General features: G+C 41.7%; 1 protein-coding gene across 8 annotated transcripts in view; it reads left to right on the plus strand.

The window, feature by feature from the left end:
* LOC141182801 (uncharacterized) overlaps nucleotides 1–24,224 on the plus strand; it is a 228,216-nt gene that overhangs the window by 88,883 nt on the left and 115,109 nt on the right. For 5 of the 8 annotated variants that reach the window (XM_073660914.1, XM_073660916.1, XM_073660912.1 and 2 more), the window contains 2 exons: nucleotides 24–147; nucleotides 231–328. The exons of 2 other annotated variants lie outside the window; for them this stretch is intronic. In XM_073660914.1, the coding sequence (XP_073517015.1) occupies nucleotides 24–147; nucleotides 231–328 (222 nt within the window). The remainder of the gene's footprint in view (nucleotides 1–23; nucleotides 148–230; nucleotides 329–24,224) is intronic. One more of the 8 variants, XM_073660917.1, reaches the window with a different exon arrangement.

The following is a 24,224-nucleotide window of genomic DNA, read 5'->3' on the forward strand; positions in this document are numbered from 1 at the left end:
GACGGTATCATTGTATGTGTCAGGTTCCTATAAGGTGTCAGGATGTCGCCGTCTATTTCTCCATGGAGGAGTGGGAGTATTTAGAAGGACACAAAGAGCTGTACAAGGACATCATGATGGAGGTTCCCCAGCCCCTCACATCACCAGGTAAAAGACAGGACTAAATACACACGGCCTATAATTATCTGTATGTAAAGAATGAATTCATTCCCTGTATGTGTTTCCACCAGATCTATCCAGTAAGAGGACAACACCAGAGAGATGTCCCCATCCTCTTCTTCCACAGGACTGTAAACAAGAAGACCCCAATGTTCCTCAGGATCATCAGGTAGATGGAGAGAAGGTGTCATGAGATCTCCCCTATGATGTGTAGACGGCTGTGAAGGTCTTGTCTTCAGTCTTGTTTTATCCACTAGTATTATATGTTTTATACTTCTGTAATGAGAACGGAGGAGATGGCAGGATTAGATCTGATCATAGATGGGACTTCTCCATCTGTCTGTGACTTTTACAATATTTGTTTCAGGGTGAAGTTCTGACCCATATTAATACTACAGAGACATATGTGAGGGATGATGAGCGGTGTAAAGAGGAGATTCCCACATATGACTACCCAGGTGAGTAGTAACCACTAAATGCAGAGAAGTCACAGATTCTTCTCAATTACCGGCTTTGGCTGCTTTATCTGTGGTGTAGTCCAGCCATTCCACTATCATGTGACTACCATTTTGCCTCTAGATCACAACATTCTCCTCCACCCAAAACTGTTCAAATGACTTTGAACATTGAAAGCCATTTTCTATATAATTTACAACCTGGAGGATCCACCTACCTAAATTAGAAGATGCTGACCGTTACCGGCTCAAGTCTGTAAACTACAAAGTAAAATGACAGCGTATGTAGAATGTGCTGACAAATTAGAAAATCACTTGAAAAAAACTAATATGATTGGTCTGTAAGAAAAGGTGGAGGGTAATGATGCTGTTGGCTTCCTAGAACCCTGATATCTTATTGGATAACTCTACCTTCTCTCCCTTCTGTGATGCTGAATGTGCTCATATGGTCCCTACAAAACTTCACTTTTATGATCGACAACATTAAATGTGCAGTGAGGGCCAAGTGTGAATTTTTCTAATTTTTCAATTTCTTTTAAAACCAACTAACTTCAAACAGGATTGCGATAAACAACATAAAAACATTACACCTGTGCCATGATATATCTCTAAGCTGTGCGTGGCTGATGGCTGTAATATACATTTATTCACGCCTGCAGGAGATGTGTTGGCTCCAGCCCTGGTTTCATGGATTTACTCCGTCATAAATTCCATTATGTTTTCAATCCTAAGGAGTTCAGATTACTGCACAATCTCTCCTGAAATGGGGGCACTAATACTTTCTCTATTCTTCTGGTCAGGACTCATAGTAGCTCCAATGGTCCACCATAAATGAGTGCAACTCATGGGGTCGGCCTGCCTCATGTATGTGAGTCTAACTCCCTGGTAGTCTTTTAAAAAAAATATCTCCATTGCCTCTTCCAAATGCCCGAGGTCTAAATTTAAGACACCTCATCTCTGCACTATTATAAAAAGTTCTCTTTAAATGTCTAATATTTCTTCTTATAACTCATCTGATAGAAAATATTGTCCCTTACAATAGTTTAGATTGAGAAGAGCCATCGAGCCCCATACTCTAATTACCCCAGAGAGGTTTCACCACTAGTTACTCACTACTTACTGATGGAGACTGTTGAGTTTGATAATTTCTGGAGATGTGTTATTGTATGTACTCAGTTTTTCCCATTACCCTTTATCCCTTCTACATGGATCTGGACTTACTTAGAAACCCCTAGACTTGGGCCACAGTGTTACCTGCTGTTCTGTGGTGTGAGATGGCAAGAAGAATAGTCAGGTAACCTGGTCAGAACCAGGAGGGCAGAGAAAATACAAAATCAGAAGACACAACAGTAGTCAGTAAGAGTAGTCAGCAAAAAGGCCAGGGTCACAATGGGAAAAAAATAAACAAGCCAGGAGCTGAGCACAGAGGACTGAACTAGAGGAGAACAAGGCTGTATCTGGCAGCTTCCGGCAATTTATTTTGAGCTTTAGTAGGGTGCTGTGCTTTCTAATTGACCCAAGTAGGGAGCAGATTACTCCAGCTGGACAGCACACACACCCATACTGCCAGACTGGATGGTACTACTGGTCGCATGCACCCTAATCTTAGTGGCTGGACAGAGCCTGCACCACCCAGAGCTTCTGGTTCCGATGTCTCCTCCATTACCAGTGCCACCTGCACAATGAATAAGGTGGCGCTTGGTGACAGCAGCAGAAGTTGCAGGAGCTGAGTCCAGAGAAGATGGGAGACACTATTTTCATAATATGAGAAAATGGCAGAAAACCCGAACAGTAGAAATCCCCATAATGTGACTCTATTTTGGAAATTATACCCCTCAGTGAATTAATCTCTAGGAATAGTGACTATTTTGACTCCGCCAACACTTTCCAGAAATTAGCACGCAGGGGATGATGGAGAGTGAAAATTGCAAATATATAATTTCATTACCCAACACATAGTGCCCAGATTGTGCTCCAGGAGACACACACCATCAATTAAGTGGGTTCTTCTCACTATAGTAATGTCAAATACATGGAGGCTAAATGTGGTTTGGGCGTACTGCAAGGCACAGAAGTGAGGGGGAGATCTGACTTTGGGAGAGTGGATATTGCTGGATTGGTTTATGGAAGCCATGTTACTTTTCAAGAGTCTTTGAGCCACTAATAATGTGGAAACCTTTGACAGATGATGGACCTGAGTGGAGACTTGTTTTTTTGCAGAATGAATAGAAGTTTTTATTGATATTATTTTCGCCTACATAACATTGTTTGTTCATTCTGTCTCCCAAATATGGAATAAAAAGCCACCAAACAGTTGGACACCACGCTCTACTGGTTCATCCTATGATGTTTTCTATTAGACTGTGTACTGTCATTGTCTTGGTCAGTAATTAATTTTTTTACATAACTTGCGATTTTTACATACATTTTAAGTAGAAATTTCAAAAATAAAAAATTTGAGGATATTTTATTCAAAAATAATAATTGGTTTTCTTCTTGGCAGATGACTGTACCAGGAGATCAGAGGGACAGCTGACATCTTTAATTTTTAAATCAGATGATCTTGAGATCCCACAGGATACAATTGAAGTGAATGCCATTACTCCAGATTTACCATCATCCCTTCACAGCAAAGATCTGTCATCTGATCCTATGAAACAGGCCCTGTCTTCTGATTCATTACCGACTACTAATGAAAATGAAAGTCACAAAATAAGCATTAAAAAACAAACTGCTCCTAAAGCAAAGAAGCCATTTTCATGTTCAGAATATGGAAATAGTTTTCCACACAAAAAGTCTTTTCTTATACATCAAAAAATTAACACAGCGGAGAATAGATTTTCTTATTCCAAGTGCTTGAAATATTTTAACCAGAAATCAGATCTTGTTAGTTACCAGAGAACTCACACATTGGAGAAGCCATTTTCCTGTTTAGAATGTGGGAAATGTTTTAACAAGAAATGGAATCTTGTTAATCACCAAAGAACTCACACAGGGGAGAAGCCTTTTTCATGTTCAAAATGTGGGAAATGTTTTATCCGGAAAGCGCATCTTGATAGCCACCAGACAACCCACACAGGGGAGAAGCCTTTTTCATGCTCAGAATGTGGGAAACGTTGTAACCAGAAATCAGATTTGGTTAAGCACCAGAGAACTCACACAGGGGAGAAGCCTTTTTCATGTTCAGAATGTGGAAAATGTTTTGCAGATAAATCAAGCCTTACCAGACATCAGAGAACTCACACTGGAGAAAAGCCTTTTTCGTGTTCAAGCTGTGGGAAATCTTTTAACCGTAAAGAGCATCTTGATGGCCACCAGAGAACTCACACGGGATAAGTTTTCTTTTCCTGTTCAGAATATGGAAAATGTTTTGTGAAGAAATCATCTTTTCTTAGTCACCAAACAGTTCATACAGGGGAGAAGCCTTTTTCATGTTCTTAATGTGGGAAATATTTTTCACAGAAATCAGCTGTTACTAAACCTCAGAAAAGTCACACAGGGAAGAAGCCTTATTCATGTTCAGAATGTTGGAAGTCTTTTAACCGAAAATTGTATCGTCATAAAGGGGTTGTCCACTACAAGGACAACCCCTTGTCATTCCTCATGTTTGGCCTTGTTAATATGAAAACACTCATATGCTCCTCCTATGTCGGCAATGTTCCAGCGGTATTGGGACTCAAGTTCCTAAGGCTCACATGAGGTTGTTACATCTCGCGAGCCCTGGTCCTAATCAGTGCCAGCTTCACTGTCTCTGCCTTCGGATGTATTGAACAACAACCAGAAGTCAGGGCTGCGGCTGCTGTTTGACTTCTTTTTAATGTTTGATTTGTCCGAAGTTGGGGAAAGTGACATCAGCGCAGGGCTCACATGACTTAACAAGCTCACATGAACCCTGGGAACGCAAGCGCCGACACCGCTGGAACCGCATCAGCATAAGAGGTTTGCATAATTGTTTTTAATTTAACAGAACCAAACCTGAGGAATGAGAAGGGGTTGTCCAAGTAATGGACATCCCTTTTAAACATCAAAAATATCAAAAATCCCACACAGAGAGAAGTCGTTATCATACCTAGAGTGTGAAAAATAAATTACTGGAAAATTGTATTTTGTTGACCATCAAAAATAATTCAGACGGAGAGAAACTATATATGTTACTGACAAATTGTACAAAAACATATAACAGACAGTTGTATAATCAAATGAGAAAGTGAAATTACTTTGGAACTTACTGTATTTTTTGGACTATAAGACACACTTTTAGCTAGAAAAAATCTTGCTAAAAAGTGAGTGCATCTTATAGACTGGAGGCAGCTTCCCGTGACAGAGGAGAACAATGAGACAGTGTCAGAGGCATAGCTAGGGTTTCAGCTCAGGGGGGGCGAAACATCTGAGTGGGCTCTAACCAGGTAATCGTGGGTACAACTATGGTGGTGCCCTCTGATCGTGGGTATAGAGAATCCTCAGGAGATGAACGCTCTGAAAATGAATCTCTACACCAACACTTATAGTATCACCATATGGTGACCACTTCATGGTAGATACCAGTGCTGCAGAACATACAAATAATCACAGTACAGTTATACTGTATATAGTAACTTACAGCTGAAGTTCTTTCTGGTGGAGTCATTAATTTTCCCATCTTTTCCATCTGGCCCAGACCGACATGACGACTTCTCCAGTCAACATTCGTCTGCAGATATTACAACGAAAACACATTTCACTTCTAAGAGACGTAAATACAGCTGAGCTCAAGGAGTAGGGAGCCGGCGGCGAGTCGCTTGCTGTGCAGCCCTGGCTTAACTATATCAGAGTGCACAGTGCTCCAATATACCTAAGCATAGCGTAACTCTGGGTGGGTGCCTCTGCCCCTTCCCGGTAGCTACGCTACTGGACAGTGTCCTTCCTGATCACTAATAGAACTGCTCTCGATCTTCCACACCACACTTATCTAACTGATGGGTGCAGAGCAGGAGAGGAAGGTACCAATCCACCTCAGCCAGTGCACAGCGTGCCCTTGAACACGATACTCCAGATGCCTGACGTCATATGCCCTGCTGGTGCTACCAGGCTACCCAATCATTGACAGCTACTTTCACCACTGCCTACTTACATACCATTCCTCTATGGCCTTATGCTCTATTCAGGATACCAGTATTACAGCCAGATTAAATGACGACTTAACCTAGTATTGCGATTTTGAAAAATACCCAGGCTTGGGTCGAAACGTTGGAAAACAGTCGCTTTACTTACCATTTTTTGTTATACCAGTCACTGTGGTGAATTGTTTTTGAAGCTCTCTGGCTGACTGTCTCTTTCTCTCTGGATGTCTCTCTCTGGCTGGCTCTCTCTGGCTAGCTGTCTCGCTCTCTCATTGGATCTCTGTCTCTGGCTCTCTCTGGCTGTCTGTCTCTCTCTCTCTGGCTGTCTGTCTCGCTCTCTGGCTGTCTGTCTCGCTCTCTCTGGCTGTCTGTCTCGCTCTCTCTGGCTGTCTGTCTCGCTCTGGCTGTCTCTCTCTCTCTCTCTCTCTCTCTGGCTGTCTGTCTCTCTCTCTCTGGCTGTCTGTCTCTCTCTCTCTGGCTGTCTGTCTCTCTCTCTCTCTGGCTGTCTGTCTCTCTCTGGCTGGCTGTCTCACTCTCTCTGGCAGTCTGTCTCTCTCTCTGGCAGTCTGTCTCTCTCTCTGGCTGGCTGGCTCTCTTTCTGGCTGGCTGGCTCTCTTTCTGGCTGGCTGTCTCTCTCTGGCTGGCTGTCTCGCTCTCTCATTGGATCTCTGTCTCTGGCTCTCTCTGGCTGGCTGTCTCTCTCTGGCTGGCTGTCTCTGGCTGTCTCTCTCTCTGGCTGGCTGTCTGGTTGTCTCTCTCTCTGATTGTCTCTCTCTCTCTCTGGCTGTCTGTCTCTCTCTCTCTCTGGCTGTCTGTCTCTCTCTCTCTCTGGCTGTCTGTCTCTATTATCAGGAACATACTTGTGCTTCGAGGCAGCCTGGGGCAGGTCTTTTCTTGCTGATCTGGCCTAGAGCATAAGTTAAGACCCGCCTACAGTCCAGCCCCAGAGCACGAGCATATCATTAAAAGGGGTTTCCTCAGGAACTAAAGTTAATTTTAATCAATGCATCTTGGAATAATAATAATTTCCACAATTGGATGTGTTTAAATAAAATGTTCCTGTGCTGAGATAATCTTATAAATGTGCCCCTGCTGTGTACTGTGTAATGGCTGTGTCTGACTGTACAGGAACATGGTCTGATCATACCACAGCTCCTGGACTGGGGAGGAGGCAAAAGAGGATACAGGTAGCACAGCAGGGGATCACAGCTCATTCTTTTTGTGAGGTAAAACATTTCCCTGCCTGTTGTCAAACAAAGTTTTACTTCAAAGAAAGAATCATTTGTGATCCTCTGCTGTAATGTCTGTATAGTCCTCACCCCCCTCCGCCCCAGAAATGTGGTATGATCAGAGTATGTTCCTGTACGGTCAGACGCAGCCATTGCACAGTACACAGCAGGGGCACATTTATAAGATTATCTCAGCACAGGAACATTTTATTTAAACACATCCAATTGTGGAAACGATTATTATTCCAATATCTGTTGATATAACTAAATAATTCCATCGCTTAAAAACCCCGCTAGAGGACACACCCTCCGCACACCGTGTCCCATAACATCATGGGGCTAACAACATCAAATGTAAGTTACATAGAATTCTCAAGAAACAAATAAAAAAACAATTCTATCATCCATACCTATATCAATACCTGATATTTAAGAATGCAGAATCAATTTGGTTTTCTTCTTCAAGTCCCGTGGACAGGACGCATCTAGCGCCAGTATCCAGTATGTCTCTCTGTTAGGGAGGGCACGTCTTCCATCTCCTCCTCTAGGTAAGGGGTTCATTTTCTCTAAACCATAAAATTCTAATCCTTTTACATTGCTCCCATGTTTTTGTAAAAAATGTTTTGATACATTTAATGGATTATTGTCTTCTCTGTTGTATGAATCTCTGATCTGCTCCTTACTCCTCTGTCTCATCATCTGGTCATCTGGAGTGTCGGCCATGCCACACCTGGGGAACTATTTCAATCAGAACCGTGTCATTTGTCTTTTTACCTATAAATGGAGCACAGATGAGCTGTTTTTTTTGGAATTGTTATTAAGGGTCGATTGAGATTTGAGAGCGGTAAAAACAAAAAACAATGGTGAGGAAACATCAGGGAATACAATATTAAGGGCAAATTCTTGTCATCCCAGACATATTACAACTAATGTTCTCATAGACGAGATGATTCGGGCCAAAAGAAATTGTACAGAGGAGGATCAATTTATAAAAGAAAGGAGCATAATTTGCTATAGATTGCGTAAAAGGGGATATAAAAACTGGACCCTAAATAGAGCAACGATTATAGTGCAAAGTAAAAGTCGCAAAGAGTGTATTAAGAAAAATGCAAATTTAGTGAACGTATAAAAAAACAGTTTTTGTCACTATTTTCAGTAGAGAATATAATCTAATAAAAACTATCATTAGTAAGTATTTGCCAAGGATGGATGGATGTCTTTTTTCTAAAAAAAACCTCACCCACTTTATCTAACACTTCAACTGTGACAGACAGAATCTAAACAGAAAAAACAGAATCACATTGTATGATTTTTAAATAATGAAATTGCATTTGATTGCATGAAATAAGTATTTGATCACCATCTGACCAGCAAGAATTATTCTGGCTCTCACAGACCTGTTAGTTTTTCTATAAGAAGCCTCCTACTCTGCACTCATTACCTGTATTAACTGCACCTGTTTTAACTCGTTACTTGTATAAAAGACACTTGTCCACACACTCAATCAATCACACTCCAACCTCTCCACAATGGCAAAGACCAAAGAGCTGTTTAGGACACCAGAGACAAAATTGTAGTCTTGCACAAGGCTGGAATGGGCTACAGAACAATAGGTAAGATGCTTGGTGAGAAGACAACTATTGGCACAATTATTAGAGAATGGAAAAAACACAAGATGACTGTCAATCTTCCTCAATCTGGGCCTCCATGCAGGATCTCGCCTCGTGGGGTAACGATGATTTCTGGGAAAGGTCAGGTATCAGCCCAGAACTACACAGGAGGACCTGGTCAATGACCTGAAGTGAGCTGGGACCACAGTGTAAAATTTTAGCGTCATGGATTAAAATCCTGCAGGGCATGCAAGGTCCCTCTGCTCACACCAGCACATATCCTGTTTGAATTTCGTCAATGACCTTCTTTATGATACAGAGGAGGTATGAGAGAAGGTCATGTGGTCAGATGAGACCAAAATAGAACTCGCCGTACTTGGAGGAAGAAGAAGGATGAGTACAACGCCAAGAAAACCATCCCAACCATGAAGCATGGTTGAGAAAACATTATACACTGCTCTAAAAAATAAAGGGAACACTCAAATAACACATCCTAGATCTGAATGAATGAAATATTCTCATTGAATACTTTGCTCTGTACAAAGTTGAATGTGCTGACAACAAAATCACACAAAAATCATCAATGGAAATCAAATTTATTAACCAATGGAGGCCTGGATTTGGAGTAACCCCCAAAATTAAAGTGGAAAAACACACTACAGGCTGATCCAACTTTGATGTAATGTCCTTAAAACAAGTCAAAATGAGGCTCAGTATTGTGTGTGGCCTCCACATGCCTGTATGACCTCCCTACAATGCCTGGGCATGCTCCTGATGAGGTTGCGGATGGTCTCCTGTGGGATCTCCTCCAGGATGGCACATCAGTGCGAGCTGTGGCAAGAAGGTTTGCTGTGTCTGTCAGCGTAGTGTCCAGAGGCTGGAGGCACTACCAGGAGACAGGCCAGTACACCAGGAGATGTGGATGGGGCTGTAGGAGGGCAACAACCCAGCAGTAGGACCACTACCTCCGCCTTTGTGCAAGGAGGAACAGGAGGAGCACTGCCAGAGCCCTGCAAAATGACCTCCAGCAGGCCACAAATGTGCATGTGTCTGCACAAATGGTTAGAAACCGACTCCATGAGGGTGGTATGAGGGCCCGACGTCCACAGATGGGGGTTGTGTTCACAGCCCAACACCGTGCAGGACGCTTGGCATTTGCCACAGAACACCAGGACTAGCAAAGTCAGCACTGGTGCCCTGTGCTCTTCACAGATGAAAGCAGGTTCACGCTGAGCACATGTGACAGACTTGACAGAATCTGGAGACGCCATGGAGAGCAATCTGCTACCTGCAACATCCTTCAGCATGACCGGTTTGGCAGTGGGTCAGTAATGGTGTGGGGTGGCGTTTCTTTGGAGGGCCGCACAGCCCTCCATGTGCTCGCCAGAGGTAGCCTGACTGCCATTAGGTACCGAGATGAGATCCTCAGAACCCTTGTGAGATCATATGCTGGTGCGGTTGGCCCTGGGCTCCTCCTAATGCAGGACAATGCCAGACCTCATGTGGCTGGAGTGTGTCAGCAGTCCCTGCAAGATGAAGTCATTGAAGCCATGGCATGGCCCGCCCGTTCCCCAGACCTGAATCTGATTGAACACATCTGGGACATCATGTCTCGCTCCATCCACCAACATCACGTTGCACCACAGACTGTCCAGGAGTTGGCAGATGCTTTAGTCCAGGTCTGGGAGGAGATCTCACAGGAGACCATCCGCGACCTCATCAGGAGCATGCCCAGGCGTTGTAGGGAGGTCATACAGGCATGTGGAGCCCACACACTTTACTGAGCCTCATTTTGACTTGTTTTAAGGACATTACATCAAAGTTGGATCAGCCTGTAGTGTGTTTTTCCACTTTAATTTTGGGGGTGACTCCAAATCCAGGCCTCCATTGGTTAATAAATTTGATTTCCATTGATGATTTTTGTGTGATTTTGTTGTCAGCACATTCAACTTTGTACAGAACAAAGTATTCAATGAGAATATTTCATTCATTCAGATCTAGGATGTGTTATTTGAGTGTTCCCTTTATTTTTTTGAGCAGTGTACTTTGAGGGATCTTCTCTGCAAAAGGGACAGGACAACTGCACCGTATTGAGGAGAGGATGGATGGGGTCATGTATCACAAGATTTTGGCCAACAACCTCCTTCCCTCAGTAAAAACATTGAAGACGGCTCGTGGCTGGGTCTTCCAAGATGACAATGACCCAAAATACACAGTCAGGGCTACTAAGGAGTGGCTCCGTGAAAAAAAATTTCAAGGTCCTGGAGTCCTAGCCAGTCTCCAGACCTGAACCCAATAAAAAATCTTTGGAGGGAGCTGAAACTCAATGTTGCCCAGTGATAGCTCCGAAACTTGAAAGATCTGGAGAAGATCTGTATGGAGGAGTGGGCCAAGATCCCTGCTGCATTGTGTGCAAACTTGGTCAAGAACTACAGGAAACGCCTGACCTCTGTAATTGCAAACAAAGGTTTCTGTGCCAGATATTAAGTTCTGTTTTTCTAATGTATCAAATACTTATTTCATGCAAAAAATGCAATTTAATTTTATTGTTTGTTATATCTCCAAAAGATTGTACATACATCTGGCAACAACAAATTCCATCTAACGACAACAACAACAACTTCCATCTAACTGAAACAACAACAACTCCCATCTAACGGCAAAAACAATAACTTCCATCTAACGGCAAGAAAAACTTCCATCTAAAGGCAACAACATCAACGTCCATCTAATGGCAACAACTTCCAACTAGCGACAACAACAACGTCCATCTAATGGCAACAACAACGTCAATTGTTCAGGAACAGCAACAACAACTTCCATCTAACGACAACAGCAGTTTTCATCTAAAGGCAACAACAACAATGTCCATCTAATGACAACAACAACAATGTCCATCTAACGGCAACAACAACAATGTCCATCTAACGTTAACAACTTCCATCTAATGGCAACAACATCAACGTCCATCTAATGGCAACAACTTCCAACTAGCAACAACAACAACGTCCATCTAACGGCAACAACAACGTCAATTGGTCAGGAACAGCAACAACAACTTCCATCTAACGACAACAGCAGTTTTCATCTAATGGCAACAACAACAATGTCCATCTAACGGCAACAACAACAATGTCCATCTAACAGTAACAACTTCCATCTAATGGCAACAACTTCTTTCATATAATGGCAACAACTTTCATCTAACGGCAACAGCTTCCATGTAATAAAAAAAACTACAAGAAGCAAAATGAACATAAATCCTGCTATAAATGAATAAAAAGCAAAAGTGCATTTAAATAAAATAGGGTTTTTCGGAACACTGTTTTTCATCAAAAATAGCATGAAAACTATCCCACCACGACAAGGTGAACCCATTATACTCTGTCTAATATTAAAAACCTTATCATGTGTCAAAGTTGACTTCCGTGTGTGAATAAGCGCAGACAAAAGACTGGGTCCTGAACTGTGAACATCAGCCTAGGGAAGCTTTTAATGTATTATATAGCTCTAGGAAGGGAGGCCACACCCTGGCTTGCCCAGAATGCAAACAATCCAAAGAAAAAACACAGAATTTGAGCTTGGTTTAAGTTGGTATACATGCAGCACAGAAACGCACACCCTGGCTTCCATCTAATGACAACTACTTTCATCTAACGGCAAGAACTTCCTCATCTAATGACAACAACAAACAACTTCAATCTAACGGCAACAACAACTTGAATCTAATGGCAACAACTACTTCCATCTAACGGCAACAACAACATCAATCGTTCAGCAACAGCAGCAACAATTTCCATCTAACGGTAACAACTACAACTTCCATCTAATGGCAACAACTTTTTCCATCTAATGGCAACAACAACTTTCATCTAATGGTAACAACTTTCATCAAACGGCAATAGCTTCCATCCAATAAAAAAACTACAAGAAGCAAAATGAACATAAACCCTGCTATAAATGAATAAAAAGCAAAAGTGCATTTAAATAAAATAGGGTTCTTTGTAACACTGTATTTCATCAAAAATAGCATGAAAACTATCCCACCACGACAAGGTGAACCCGTTCTACTCTGTCTAATATTAACCCCTTTCTGACGTATGACCTAATAGTAAGTTTTGGTGACCTGGGCCGATTAGACCAATAACGTACTATTATGTCATATGGCAATCGCGCCCGCACATAAGCGGTGAGGGACGATCTCCGCCAAGTGTTAGCTGACACCCGGTACTATGTGCAGGGAGCGGTCCCGCACCGCTCCCGGCACATTAACCCCCTCAATGCTGTGATCGCACCATTGCGGTGGCAAGGGGAGGTGATCGCAATACTCACCTCCTCCAGCGCTGTCTGCAGCGGCTTCCCAGATGTTACCATGGCAACCCGCTGTCGTCATGACAACATCCGGGTCACCAGACAGCAGGAAGATTGTTTGGTCATGCACAGTGCATGACCAAACTATCTTCTCCCTGTGCAGCACTGACAGCCTGTATAGCACAGGGATGGTGCTGCATTCCTGTGCTATACAGGCGATCAGAATAAAAAAAATGAAAGTCCCAGAGTGGGACACAAAATAAAAGTCCAAAAAGTGTTAAAAAATAAAAAAAATAAAAAATTTTTTTTGTAAAAATATAAAAAAAAAAAGTAAAAAAAAAATCCACAAAAAATAAAAATATAATGTACCCATCAATAAATATTATTATGAAAAAAAAACAAAAAACAATAAAAGTCCACATATTTGGTATCGCCACATCCGGAACGACCTGACCTATAAAAATGTCCCGCTAGTTAACCCCTTTAGTGAGCATGGTAAAAAAAAGAAATAAAAAACGAAGCAAAAAACAATGCTTTATCATCATACCGCCAAACAAAAATTGAAATAACACGTGATCAAAAAGACAAATATAAATAAAAATGGTACCACTGAAAACGTCATCTCGTCCCGCAAAAAACAAGCCACCATACAGCTCCATCAGCCGAAAAATAAAAAAGTTATAGCTCTCAGAATAAACCTATGCTAAAAAATAATTTTTTCTATAAAATAGTTTTTATTGTGTAAAAGCGCCAAAACATAGAAAAACAATATAAATGTGGTACTGCTGTAAACGTACTGACCCGAAGAATAAAGCTGCCTTATTAATTTTACCACACGCGGAACAGCATAAAAAAAATCCCATAAAAAAATTCTGGAATTGCTGTTTTTTGTTTATTCTGCCTCCCAAAAATCGGAATAGAAAGCGATCAAAAAAATGTCATGTGCCTGAAAATGGCACCAATAAAAACGTCAAGTCATCCCGCAAAAAACAAGCCATCACATGACTGTCTGCCAAAATATGGAAAAATTATAGCTCTCAAAATATGGCGATGCAAAAACTAGGTTTTGCAAAAAAATGCGTCTTTCAGTGTGTGACAGCTGTCAGTCATAAAAACCCAATATGAATCTGGTATCTCTGTAATCGCACCGACCCGAAGAATAAAGTCGTCTAATCACTTATACCGCACAAGGAACGGCGTAAAAAATAAACTCTAGGGTTAGGGTTAGGGTTGTGTTAGGGTTAGGGTTGTGTTAGGGTTAGGGTTGGGCTAGGGATTTTTTTCAAAAGTAAAAAAAAAAGATGACGATATGGCGACTAGAGTTGAGCGCAAGTGCTCGCTACTTGAGTTTGCATCGGGCGCTCGGGTATGCACTGAGTATCGCGGGCGCTCAAGTGACATGCTCGAGTCTCTGCACCATATGCTTTGTGGCCCAAAAAAACTTGCGGGGATTGCCTGCCATGCACGAGCATGTTTTTTTTTTGGATGTCTAATAACCATGAAACATGCGAGCGGGGACTCAAGCATGTCACTCGAGCACACGCGATACATGGTGCATACCCGTGTATCTGATGCAAACTCAAGTAGCGAGCACTTGCGCTCAAGACGAATGACAACTTATTCAATATGATGACCTAATGTTATCAATTTCTGTGTCATACCTCTACATTCAAAATGTTCACTATACCCCTTGATAAAATCCTTGAGGGGTGTAGTTTCCAAAATGGGGTCACTTGTGATGGGGTTTCCACTGTTTAGGCACATCAGGGGCTCTCCAAACGCGACATGGCGTCTGCTCTCAATTCCAGCCAATTTTGCGTTCAAAAAGTCACACAGTGCTCCTTCCCTTCTGAATTCTGCCGTGCGCCCAAACACTGTATTTTCCCCACATATGGGATATTGGCATACTCAGGAGAAATTGCACAACAGTTTTTGGGGTCCATTTTCTCCCCTTACCCTTGTTAAAATAAAAAAATTGTGGCTAAATCATTATTTTTTGTGGAAAAAGTTAGATTTTTTATTTTCACGGCTCCATGTTATAAACTTCTGCAAAGCACTTGGGGGTTCAAGGTGCTCATCACACATCTAGATAAGTTCCCTGAGGGGTCTAATTTCCAAAATGTCACTTGTGGGGGATTCCACTGTTTGGGCACATCAGGGGCTCTCCAAATGCAACATAGCGTCCGCTAATTATTCAAGCAAATTTCACGTTCAAAAGTCAAATGGCGCTCCTTCTCTTCCGAGCCCTGCCGTGTGCCAAAACAGTGGTTTTCCCCCAACATATGGGGTATTGGCGTGCTCAGGGGAAATTACACAACAAATTTTGGGGTCCATTTTTTCCTGATACCCCTGCAAAAATAAAAAAATTGGGTCTAAAGTAACATTTTTGTGAAAAAAGCTAAATGTTAATTTTTTTCTTCCACATTCCAAAAATTCTTGTGAAGCACCTGAAGGGTTAATAAACTTCTTGAATGTGGTTTTGAGCACCTTGAGGAGTGCAGTTTTTAGAATGGTGTCACTTTTGGCTATTTTCTGTCATAAAGACCCCTCAAAATGACTTCAAATGTGACATGGTCCCCAAAAAAATGGTTTTGTAAATTTTGTTGGAAAAATGAGAAATCGCTGGTCATCTTTTAACCCTTATAGCTTCCTATTAAAAAAAAAAATTGGTTCCAAAATTGTGCCGATGTAAAGTAGACATGTGGGAAATGTTATTTATTAACTATTTTCAAAATTTTTGCCAAATTTCCTTTTTTTTCACAAATAAACGCAAGTGATATCGAAGAAATTTTACCACAATCATGAAGTACAATATGTCATGAAAAAACAATCTCAGAATCAGCGGGATCCGTTGAAGCGTTCCAGCGTAATTACTTCATAAAATGACAGTGGTTACAATTGTAAAAATTGGCCCGGGCATTAACATGCAAACCACCCTCGGGGGTAAAGGGGTTAAAAACCTTACCATGTGTCAAAGTTGACTTCAGTGTGTGAATAAGTGCAGACAAAGGACTGGGTCCTGTACTGTGGACACCAGCCTAGAGAATCTTTTAATGTATTATCTAGCTCTAGGAAGGGAGGCCATAGAATCATAGAATGGTAGAGTTGGAGGGGACCTCCTGGGTCATCTGGTCCAACCCCCTGCTCAAAGCAGGATTTACTAAATCATTTCAGACAGATATCTGTCCAGCCTCTGTTTAAAGACGTCCATTCAAGGGGAGCTCACCACCTCTCATTGATCACCCTCACTGTCAAAAAGTTTTTTCTAATATCTAATGTGTGTCTCCTCCCATTCAGTTTCATCCCATTGCTTCTTGTCTTTCCTTGTGCAAATGAGAACAAAGATGATCCTTCTACAATGTGACAGCCCTTGAGATATTTGTAGACCGCTATTAAGTCTCCTCTCAGTCTTCTTTTTTTCAAGCTAAACATTCCCAAATCCTGCAACCGTTCCTCATAGGACATGGTTTGCAGACCAGTCACCATTCTGGTCGCTCTTCTCTGAACTTGCTCCAGTTTGTCTATGTCTTTTTTAAAATGTGGTGCCCAAAACTGTACACAGTATTCCAGATGAGGTCTGACCAAAGAGGAGTAAAGTCCGATAATGACTTCACGTGATCTAGACTGTATGCTTTGTTAATAGGCCACACCCTGGCTTGCCCAGAATGCAAAAAATACAAAGAAAAAACACAGAATTTGAGCTTGGTTTAAGTTGGTATACATGCAGCACAGAAACAGACACCCTGGCTTGCATCTAATGATAACTACTTTCAGAAGATCACAAGCAGTTTTTGCTAAAATATTATATCAATTGTCGATCTGCAAATGTGGTCTATGCGTTGATTTGTCCTTGTCCACTGGTGTATGTAGGCCAAACCTCACAAGAGTTACAGAAAAGGATACCGCAACACTTTTCCAATATTGCCCTGGCAGAGGTTGATCTTGAATCAGGGAAGACTCTTTCCACAATGGCCATGCAGTTTTTGCTGAAACATCGTTGCAGATTGAAGGGGGACGACTGTGGTAGGGTCTCTTCCAATATCCGTGGGGAGGATGTCGCTCAGACCCTGCCTTGGCTCAAATCCCGCTGGATCTACAAAGTTAATTGTGTTTTCCCTATGGGCATTAATGAAAATCTTTTGTTTACAGGTTTTTATGGGAAATAGTTTTGTTTTTCCTTTCCATATCAGTACTGATATAAATCCGGTGAGAGTGTCCGGCGGACACTTTATCCAATTTACTCTCTTCCTTCATCTTCTTGATATGACAAGTGTGCTTGTTTTTTTTTACACAGTTTAGTTCTTGTTTTTTGCGATGTGTCTTATACTGTGATTATGACTATATACAGGATATATATATATATATATATATTTGTTTTTCATACTGTGCGATAATTATTATGGTCTTCAATATTATGTATAGGTTCTTTGTATATTTTTTTGTCATCTTTTCCCTGATCCCATTTTTTCTTGAAGATTTATTAATTTAATTGTCTATCACCTCTGTATTCTATATAACATATTGTGCGTTCCTTAACCATTTTTCCTTGTCTCTCACCTCCTCTCTGTGCAAGTTCCCATTTTTATTATACTTACCACTTGCGTCCTGTCACCGGCTATGTGGCCTATGCAGCTGTATATTGCTTCCGTTGCTGCGTTCCATGGTGATCGCACGCCGTGACTGCTCATCTTCTACAGGCCGCGTCAGTTCCGGTCATGGGTTTCAATCGCGCTTGTCATTTCCGACGGTGCGTATCAGGGTGACCCGCACACTGTGGATGACATGTGCTATTCCACCCCCATACACAGCTCGCAATGATTATGGGTATAGCTTGTACTACTGGGCCATGCTATTGGGCAACCATTATTTTATTTTTTTTAAACAATGTGTTTATTGAATTTTGCACAAAAATCAGAACATACAATCTATAGAGCTAACAGATGCCCAAAACTGTGCCCCAACCTCTGGGCCCACAAAATACACAAAATGAACAGCACAAAAACAAAACAAAAAGAAAATACATATACATAAAAGAAAACAAAAGAAAAAAGAATGGATTAATTACATTAAATTCCCCATATATTAGATGGTTGTGAGAAATAATTTATATCCGTAAGTGCTGTGAATGTCGCATGGCTCATATTTTGCTGTATTGCAAGATCGGAGGTGCAAGGTAGGGAGAGGGGCCCAGAATCGTCCCGCGTGTCACCCAAACTCAGAACGGCGCACAAAATATCCCGCTTCCTCAACGTTCCCCATGTAATGACAATGGGCTGTTTAACCAAGGTTCCCATATTTTATCAGTTTTCTTCTTTGCCTTGAGTGTGTGTACCAGAGCCCTTTCATATTGACAGTTCGTGTTGAGTCTGGTCACTATCTCCCCAACCGTAGGGATGCCCACTCCTTTCCATTTAGCCACGATAGCTGATCTAACTGCGATCAATATGTGACAAAATTCCTCTAATTTCCCAGGGGACATCCATTAATCCTATATGAAGTATTCCCATACTAAATGTTATCTCCAGGTGAGTCCCCAGTACATCCCATATCAAACTATCCAATGCCCTCCATAGTGATTGAAGTTTTGGACAAAACCACCACATGTGGCCCAACGAGCCTTCCCCATTGCATCCTCTCCAACATAAAGATGATGATTCAGACCCGAAGTGTACCATCTGTGCCGGGTAGTAGTACCATCTCATGTGCATCTTTTTAAGCTGCTTTAGGTGTTTTAAACACGACGAAACTCGCTGGACCTCATACAAACCATCCCGCCAGTCCTGAGGGTCCGTAGAAATTCTTTGATCCCGTTCCCAGCGAGTCATATACGTCAATTTATCGTCCAGATCTGGGTCGTTTAGAGCCCTATAAAGTATAGAAACCCCCTTAGAACCGGTCTTAGAGTGGAGAAAATAACCCATAGCTCTTTTATCCTTAAAAAAAGGGGGATGTCTGTGTAGAGTGGAGTAAATGCCTTATTTGCAAATACTGCTAAAACAAGGGCTGTAGGTCCGGGAATCTCATAACTAGTTTATCAAAAGGAATTATTACATTGTCCTCCAACAGGACTGATAGCGATTGAACTCCAGCTGACACCCAACGTTGAAGGTTAATATATGGAATATGATATTCTAGAGCTCGTAAAGAGATCTTAGTCCTGGGGAGTAACAGCAGTTTGGATGCCAAATTCCTCCAACAATGCATAGTAGCCTCCGATATTGGTAACACGGCGACCATAGTGCTTCGCTTCACTACTTCTGTCTCCAATATCAATCTGGTAAAATGGTTTCGGGCAAGTAAGGACTCTATTTGCAACCATTTGTGGCCGCTGTCCATGTTCCACCAGTCCCTGATTCCCGTCAAGACCGCCGCTCTATAGTAGGCTATGAGATTGGGCATGCCCATCCCTCCCATGTCATATGGATAATACAGAAGTCTACCAGACACCCTCGGTCTCCTATTGTCCCAAACGTAATTATTAACCAGTCTTTGAAGGGTATTTATGATTTTAGAAAGGATTTTAATTGGGATACACCTAAAATAGTATAACATTTTTGGAAGGACTTTCATTTTAAAAATATTTATCCTGGCTATCCATGATGCAACAACGTTTTGTAATACCGCCAGCTCCTCCCGCACCGTATTTATCAGTCTAGTAAAATTTACTTCCACCAATTGTTTTGAAAGGGTTAAGGTGATACCCAAATACGTCATTCCTTCCTGCGCCCACTGAAAAGGGTATGCCCCTTCCAGTCTTTGCCTAAGTGACAAAGGAACAAGAATCGGCAGGACAACAGTCTTAGCTGCATTCAGTTTATAATACGAGATGTTTGTAAACGTTTTGAGATCGGACATAATGGCAGAGAAGGACCTGTCCAGATCAGTGCACAGGATAACCACATCGTCTGCATATAGACTGATTTTGTGGGAGGACCCTCCCACCGAGATGCCCGAAATCTCTGAGTTATTTCTAATCTTTTCAGCCAAGGGCTCCATACATAAAGCAAATATGACTGGAGATAAAGGGCAGCCCTGCCGTGTCCCATTTGTTATGAGGAAGGATTCAGAGAGGAAACTAGACGTCAAAACCTTAGCGGAAGGAGTGGAGTACAATGCGTTAATGGCAGACAGAAGAGGCCCTTTTAGTCCAAATTTAAGCAAAACACTTTTAAAGTATCCCTAGTGCACCCTATCAAACGCTTTATCAGCATCTAGCGACAGGAGTGCACTTGGGAGGCCGCTCAACTCTGCCACTTTGATCAGATCCAACATCCTCCTCGTACCATCTTTAGCTTCTCTACCAGCTACAAAACCAACTTGATCCGAGGATATCAGGGAAGGAACGACACGATTTAGTCTAACAGCCAAGAGCTTGGTAAAGATCTTTACATCACTATTCAAAAGTCCTATTGGTCTAAAATTACCTGGAGAATCAGGGGTCTTTCCAGGCTTAGGCAATGTGACAATTGTAGCCTCCAAATTAGGTACTGCTACCTCTCCCGAGTCTCTCCAGGTATTATATAACCTGATAAGGTATGGGGTAAGAATTTTTTGGAAACCACGATAGTACTCATTAGCCATGCCATCTGGGCCAGGGGTCTTGTGACATTTGGATGAATCAATAACATCTTTCAGTTCTACTTCTGTGAAGGGGGCATTCAATATTTGTAACTGCTCCCGGGAAACCTTCGGGAGCTTCAAATCACTCAAATATTGATCAATATCTGACTGTTGTGGCTGTGGGGTATCAACATCATCTTTTAGGTTATATAAAGATTTATAGTATGCAGCAAAGACTGCAGCTATGTCCTTCGGACTTCTGGCTATCAACCCTTTCGAGTCCCGTAGATTATCTATTCTGGATTTTGCAGCCCTTTTCTTGACCCGCCTGGCCAAAACGACTCCCGGCCTATCTCCCACGGTGTAGTGACTAAGTTGAAACTTGCGGAGGTTATATTCATATACTGCCAGCAAATCAGAGCGCAGTTTAAATCTGAGCTGATATATGGCCTCAGTGGTAGCCGGGGAGGGGGAGGTTTTATTTAATATTTCTAGCTTTTTCAACTCAGTCAGGAGGTCAGTCCTGTGTTGCTCCCTCTTTCTTTTCAATTGTGACTCTTGTTGTAAGAAGACTCCCCGTATCACAGCTTTGTGCGCTATCCATAAAGTCTCGTCGGAAACTGTGCCATTGTTGTTTAATTCAAAATAATATGTCAACTCTGCTGTTGCTTTTGTCACTATAGAGTCATTCAATAATAGAGAGGTGTTTAGTCGCAAGACGTACATGTAGGTAGATCGGTGCGTGGTCAGACCACGTAATCGTTCCAACCTCCGCAGATATACATCTATTCAGAGCTCTATTGTCTACTAGGAATAAGTCAATCCTACTATATGACCCATGTCGGAGAGAATGAAAAGTATAGTCCCTTTCACTGGCATGAGAGTATCTCCAAAAATCGTGCAGACCAAATTCATGGACCAACTTGCCCAATTCTCTCCGAGGGCGACCCGATCTAGATGAGCAGTCTAAAGTACCATCCATTGGCATGTTAAAATCCCCACATACAATAACCTCCCCTTGTTTAAGTGTTGAAATGGTAGTGAGGACTTTTTGCACAAATGGGAGCTGGGCAGAATTTGGGGCATATAGTGCTGAAATCGTATGAGGGGTCCCATTCAATGTACACACCAACTCCAGGTATCTACCCATGGGGTCTGCACACATCTGAATGTTCTGGAAGGCCAAATTTTTTATCATAATACAGATTCCTGCTGTCTTAGTCTGGGCATTTGCAAAGAATATTTGGGGGAATTGTGCCTGATGCAATCTATGATTATCAGCTGCCAATAAATGTGTCTCCTGCAGACACACAATGTCTGCCTTTGATTTTCTCACCTCCCTCCACAACATAGAGTGTTTGGCAGGTGAATTTAACCCTTTCACATTCAACGAGAGAAATTGTATACTCATAATTACACATAAAGGAGGAAATTGTTATGAGGCACATACAAGAATCCAATGACTGCTTTTTGGACATCTGTCAAGTCAGCAGTCTTCCCCATGATTGTGGAGCCTACTGAAACAGGCTAAGGGACCTTTTTAAATGCTTAGGAAGCCTTTGCAGGTGTTTTTTGTTAATTATTCTAATTTACTGAGATAATGACTTTTGAGTTTCACTCTTTATATTGAAGACCTGAAATAAGTTAACTTTTTGATGATATTCTAATTTAGTGAGAAGCACTTGTATGGTCTGCAAATCTTGCAAGATAGGGTCATGGAGCAATACAGTTTGATAATATGCTGATTACGTATTACACCAGCCTAGGGGGTTGTTGATTTGCTGAGAAATGGAGGACAAACTATGCAAGTTGATTAAATACTCAGAGTCATGGGCCCCTTCCACCTTGATCTCTGACCGTTGACTTGTGAATGATGGCTGAAAGGACAACGGTGATCCATAAAAAGGGGTCTCTGCCTCTATTCAGTATCATTCTACAGCTAGTCAGCTTAGGGGACTTTGGCCCCAGCTGGAGGAATACAGATCGGCTCCATTGACCATTGCTGAACCCTCAGAGACATCTTGAAGAATCCAAGTCACCTGGCCCCAGACTTCACTGCTCTCGGATAGTTTTCTAAGCTTGTCATTACCTTCTCTCTTTGGGGGCCCTACAAAAGTGGGGTGCCAGTGGTGGGTGTGGTCGACCCTGGAAGCCCCGAAATCGCAGCTTCTCTATTCCCGGTGGGCCAGTGGAAGGGTGAGGACTCAGTCATTTGCACCATCTAGAGTACTTGCTGGGACTATTCTATCTGTTTATTGTCCACTTTGTGGTTCAATAAAGTATTACCACACTGTTTTCCCCTCACACTGTGTTGTCTGAGTAGTGTTACACCCACGGAAGAAATAGGGTCTTCACAATAGTGTCTGCCATTACTACGTCTTGTAGTAGGTGTTCCACAGTCTGACTGCTCTAACTGTAAAGAATCCTTGCCTGTTTGCTGGATTGGCCATTCTTCCACCTGTAATAAGTGCCCTCTAGTTCTCAGTATGGTCTTTGGACGGAATAAGTCAGCTGGAGATAGTCGACATCGTGCTCTCCAGAGACCCCCCGAGCCTTCCCTAGGAAGAAGAGCAAATCATCGGCATACAAGCCACCTTCTCTTCCTTGGTCCCATATTTAAAGATTAATTTTTTACATCACCTGTGTCCACCAAACTGCGGAGCAGTGAGCGACAAGCAAGCTGAGAGACTTCACCAAGATATTGCAGCTATGGAGAAAAGATATCACGGAAAATGGAATCCATCAATGCTTGCAGATTATTGATGGACAATTGTAAGAGAAGAGCTGATGGAATACAAGAGTCAAGCAAAAAAAGAGTTGTCACTGAATGAGTAACAAATTTTGTAATGCAATTTTTTTAACTGTTGATGATTCACAATAGTGTTTAGACAGATTTTAGGTTTTTGAATTCTTGCCAAGTTTCCACTAAATAAATATCAGATATTGGAATAACAAAATATTCTGAATCTTTATATTTTCAAAAATAATAATGTTTCAAAGTGTTGAAACTTTTATGCATTAATTATATGTAGTAGTAAAAGGAAAACTCTTTGATATCATAGAAACAAGAGACAACTAAAATTTTCATTGTCATATTTGAAAGCAGGTCAAAGTCATAAGAAATGGCTCATTTCATAACTGAACCTGAGAAAGTTTGAAAATATGTAAAACAGTGTTACATGATCTGAAACATATATGAGCTACTTGGGTGGAAGGTTCTTAAGCTGCTCACTCAGGACATACAGGCTCTGTGCAGGTCCCGGTACCTTCCCCTCCTGCTCTGCACCAATCAATTAGATAAGTATGGGTTGGAGGAGAGAGAGCAGCTATCTCAGTGATCAGGAAGGAAACTGTCTCATTGTCCTCCTCTGACACAGGAAACTGCCTCCAGTCTATAAGACACACTCACTTATTAGCAATATTTTTTTATTGCTAAAAAGTGTCTTATAAGTCAAACAATAAGGTAAGTTCTAAAGTAATTTCCCTTTCTCATTTAATTATAGAACTGTGTGTTATATGTTTTTGTATAATTTGTCAATAATATATATAGTTTTTCCCCCATTGGAGTCTTTTTGATGGTCAACAAAATACAACTTTCCAGTAATTCATTTTTTTTATGTTTAAAAAAAAGTTGTCCATTACTTGGACAAGCCTTTTTCATTCCTCATGTTTGGTTCTATTAAAATAAAATAAGAAATACAAACTTCCCATGCCAGCGCCATTCCAGCGGTGTCAGCACTTGCATTCCTAGGACTCACGTGAGGTTGGTATGTCATGTGAGCCCTGTGCCCAATCAGTGTT

This window comes from Phyllobates terribilis, unplaced genomic scaffold, assembly GCF_046119375.1.
Source record: "Phyllobates terribilis strain yellow unplaced genomic scaffold, ASM4611937v1 Scaffold_36__1_contigs__length_13169755, whole genome shotgun sequence".
In the NCBI taxonomy this organism is placed as follows: domain Eukaryota; kingdom Metazoa; phylum Chordata; class Amphibia; order Anura; family Dendrobatidae; genus Phyllobates; species Phyllobates terribilis.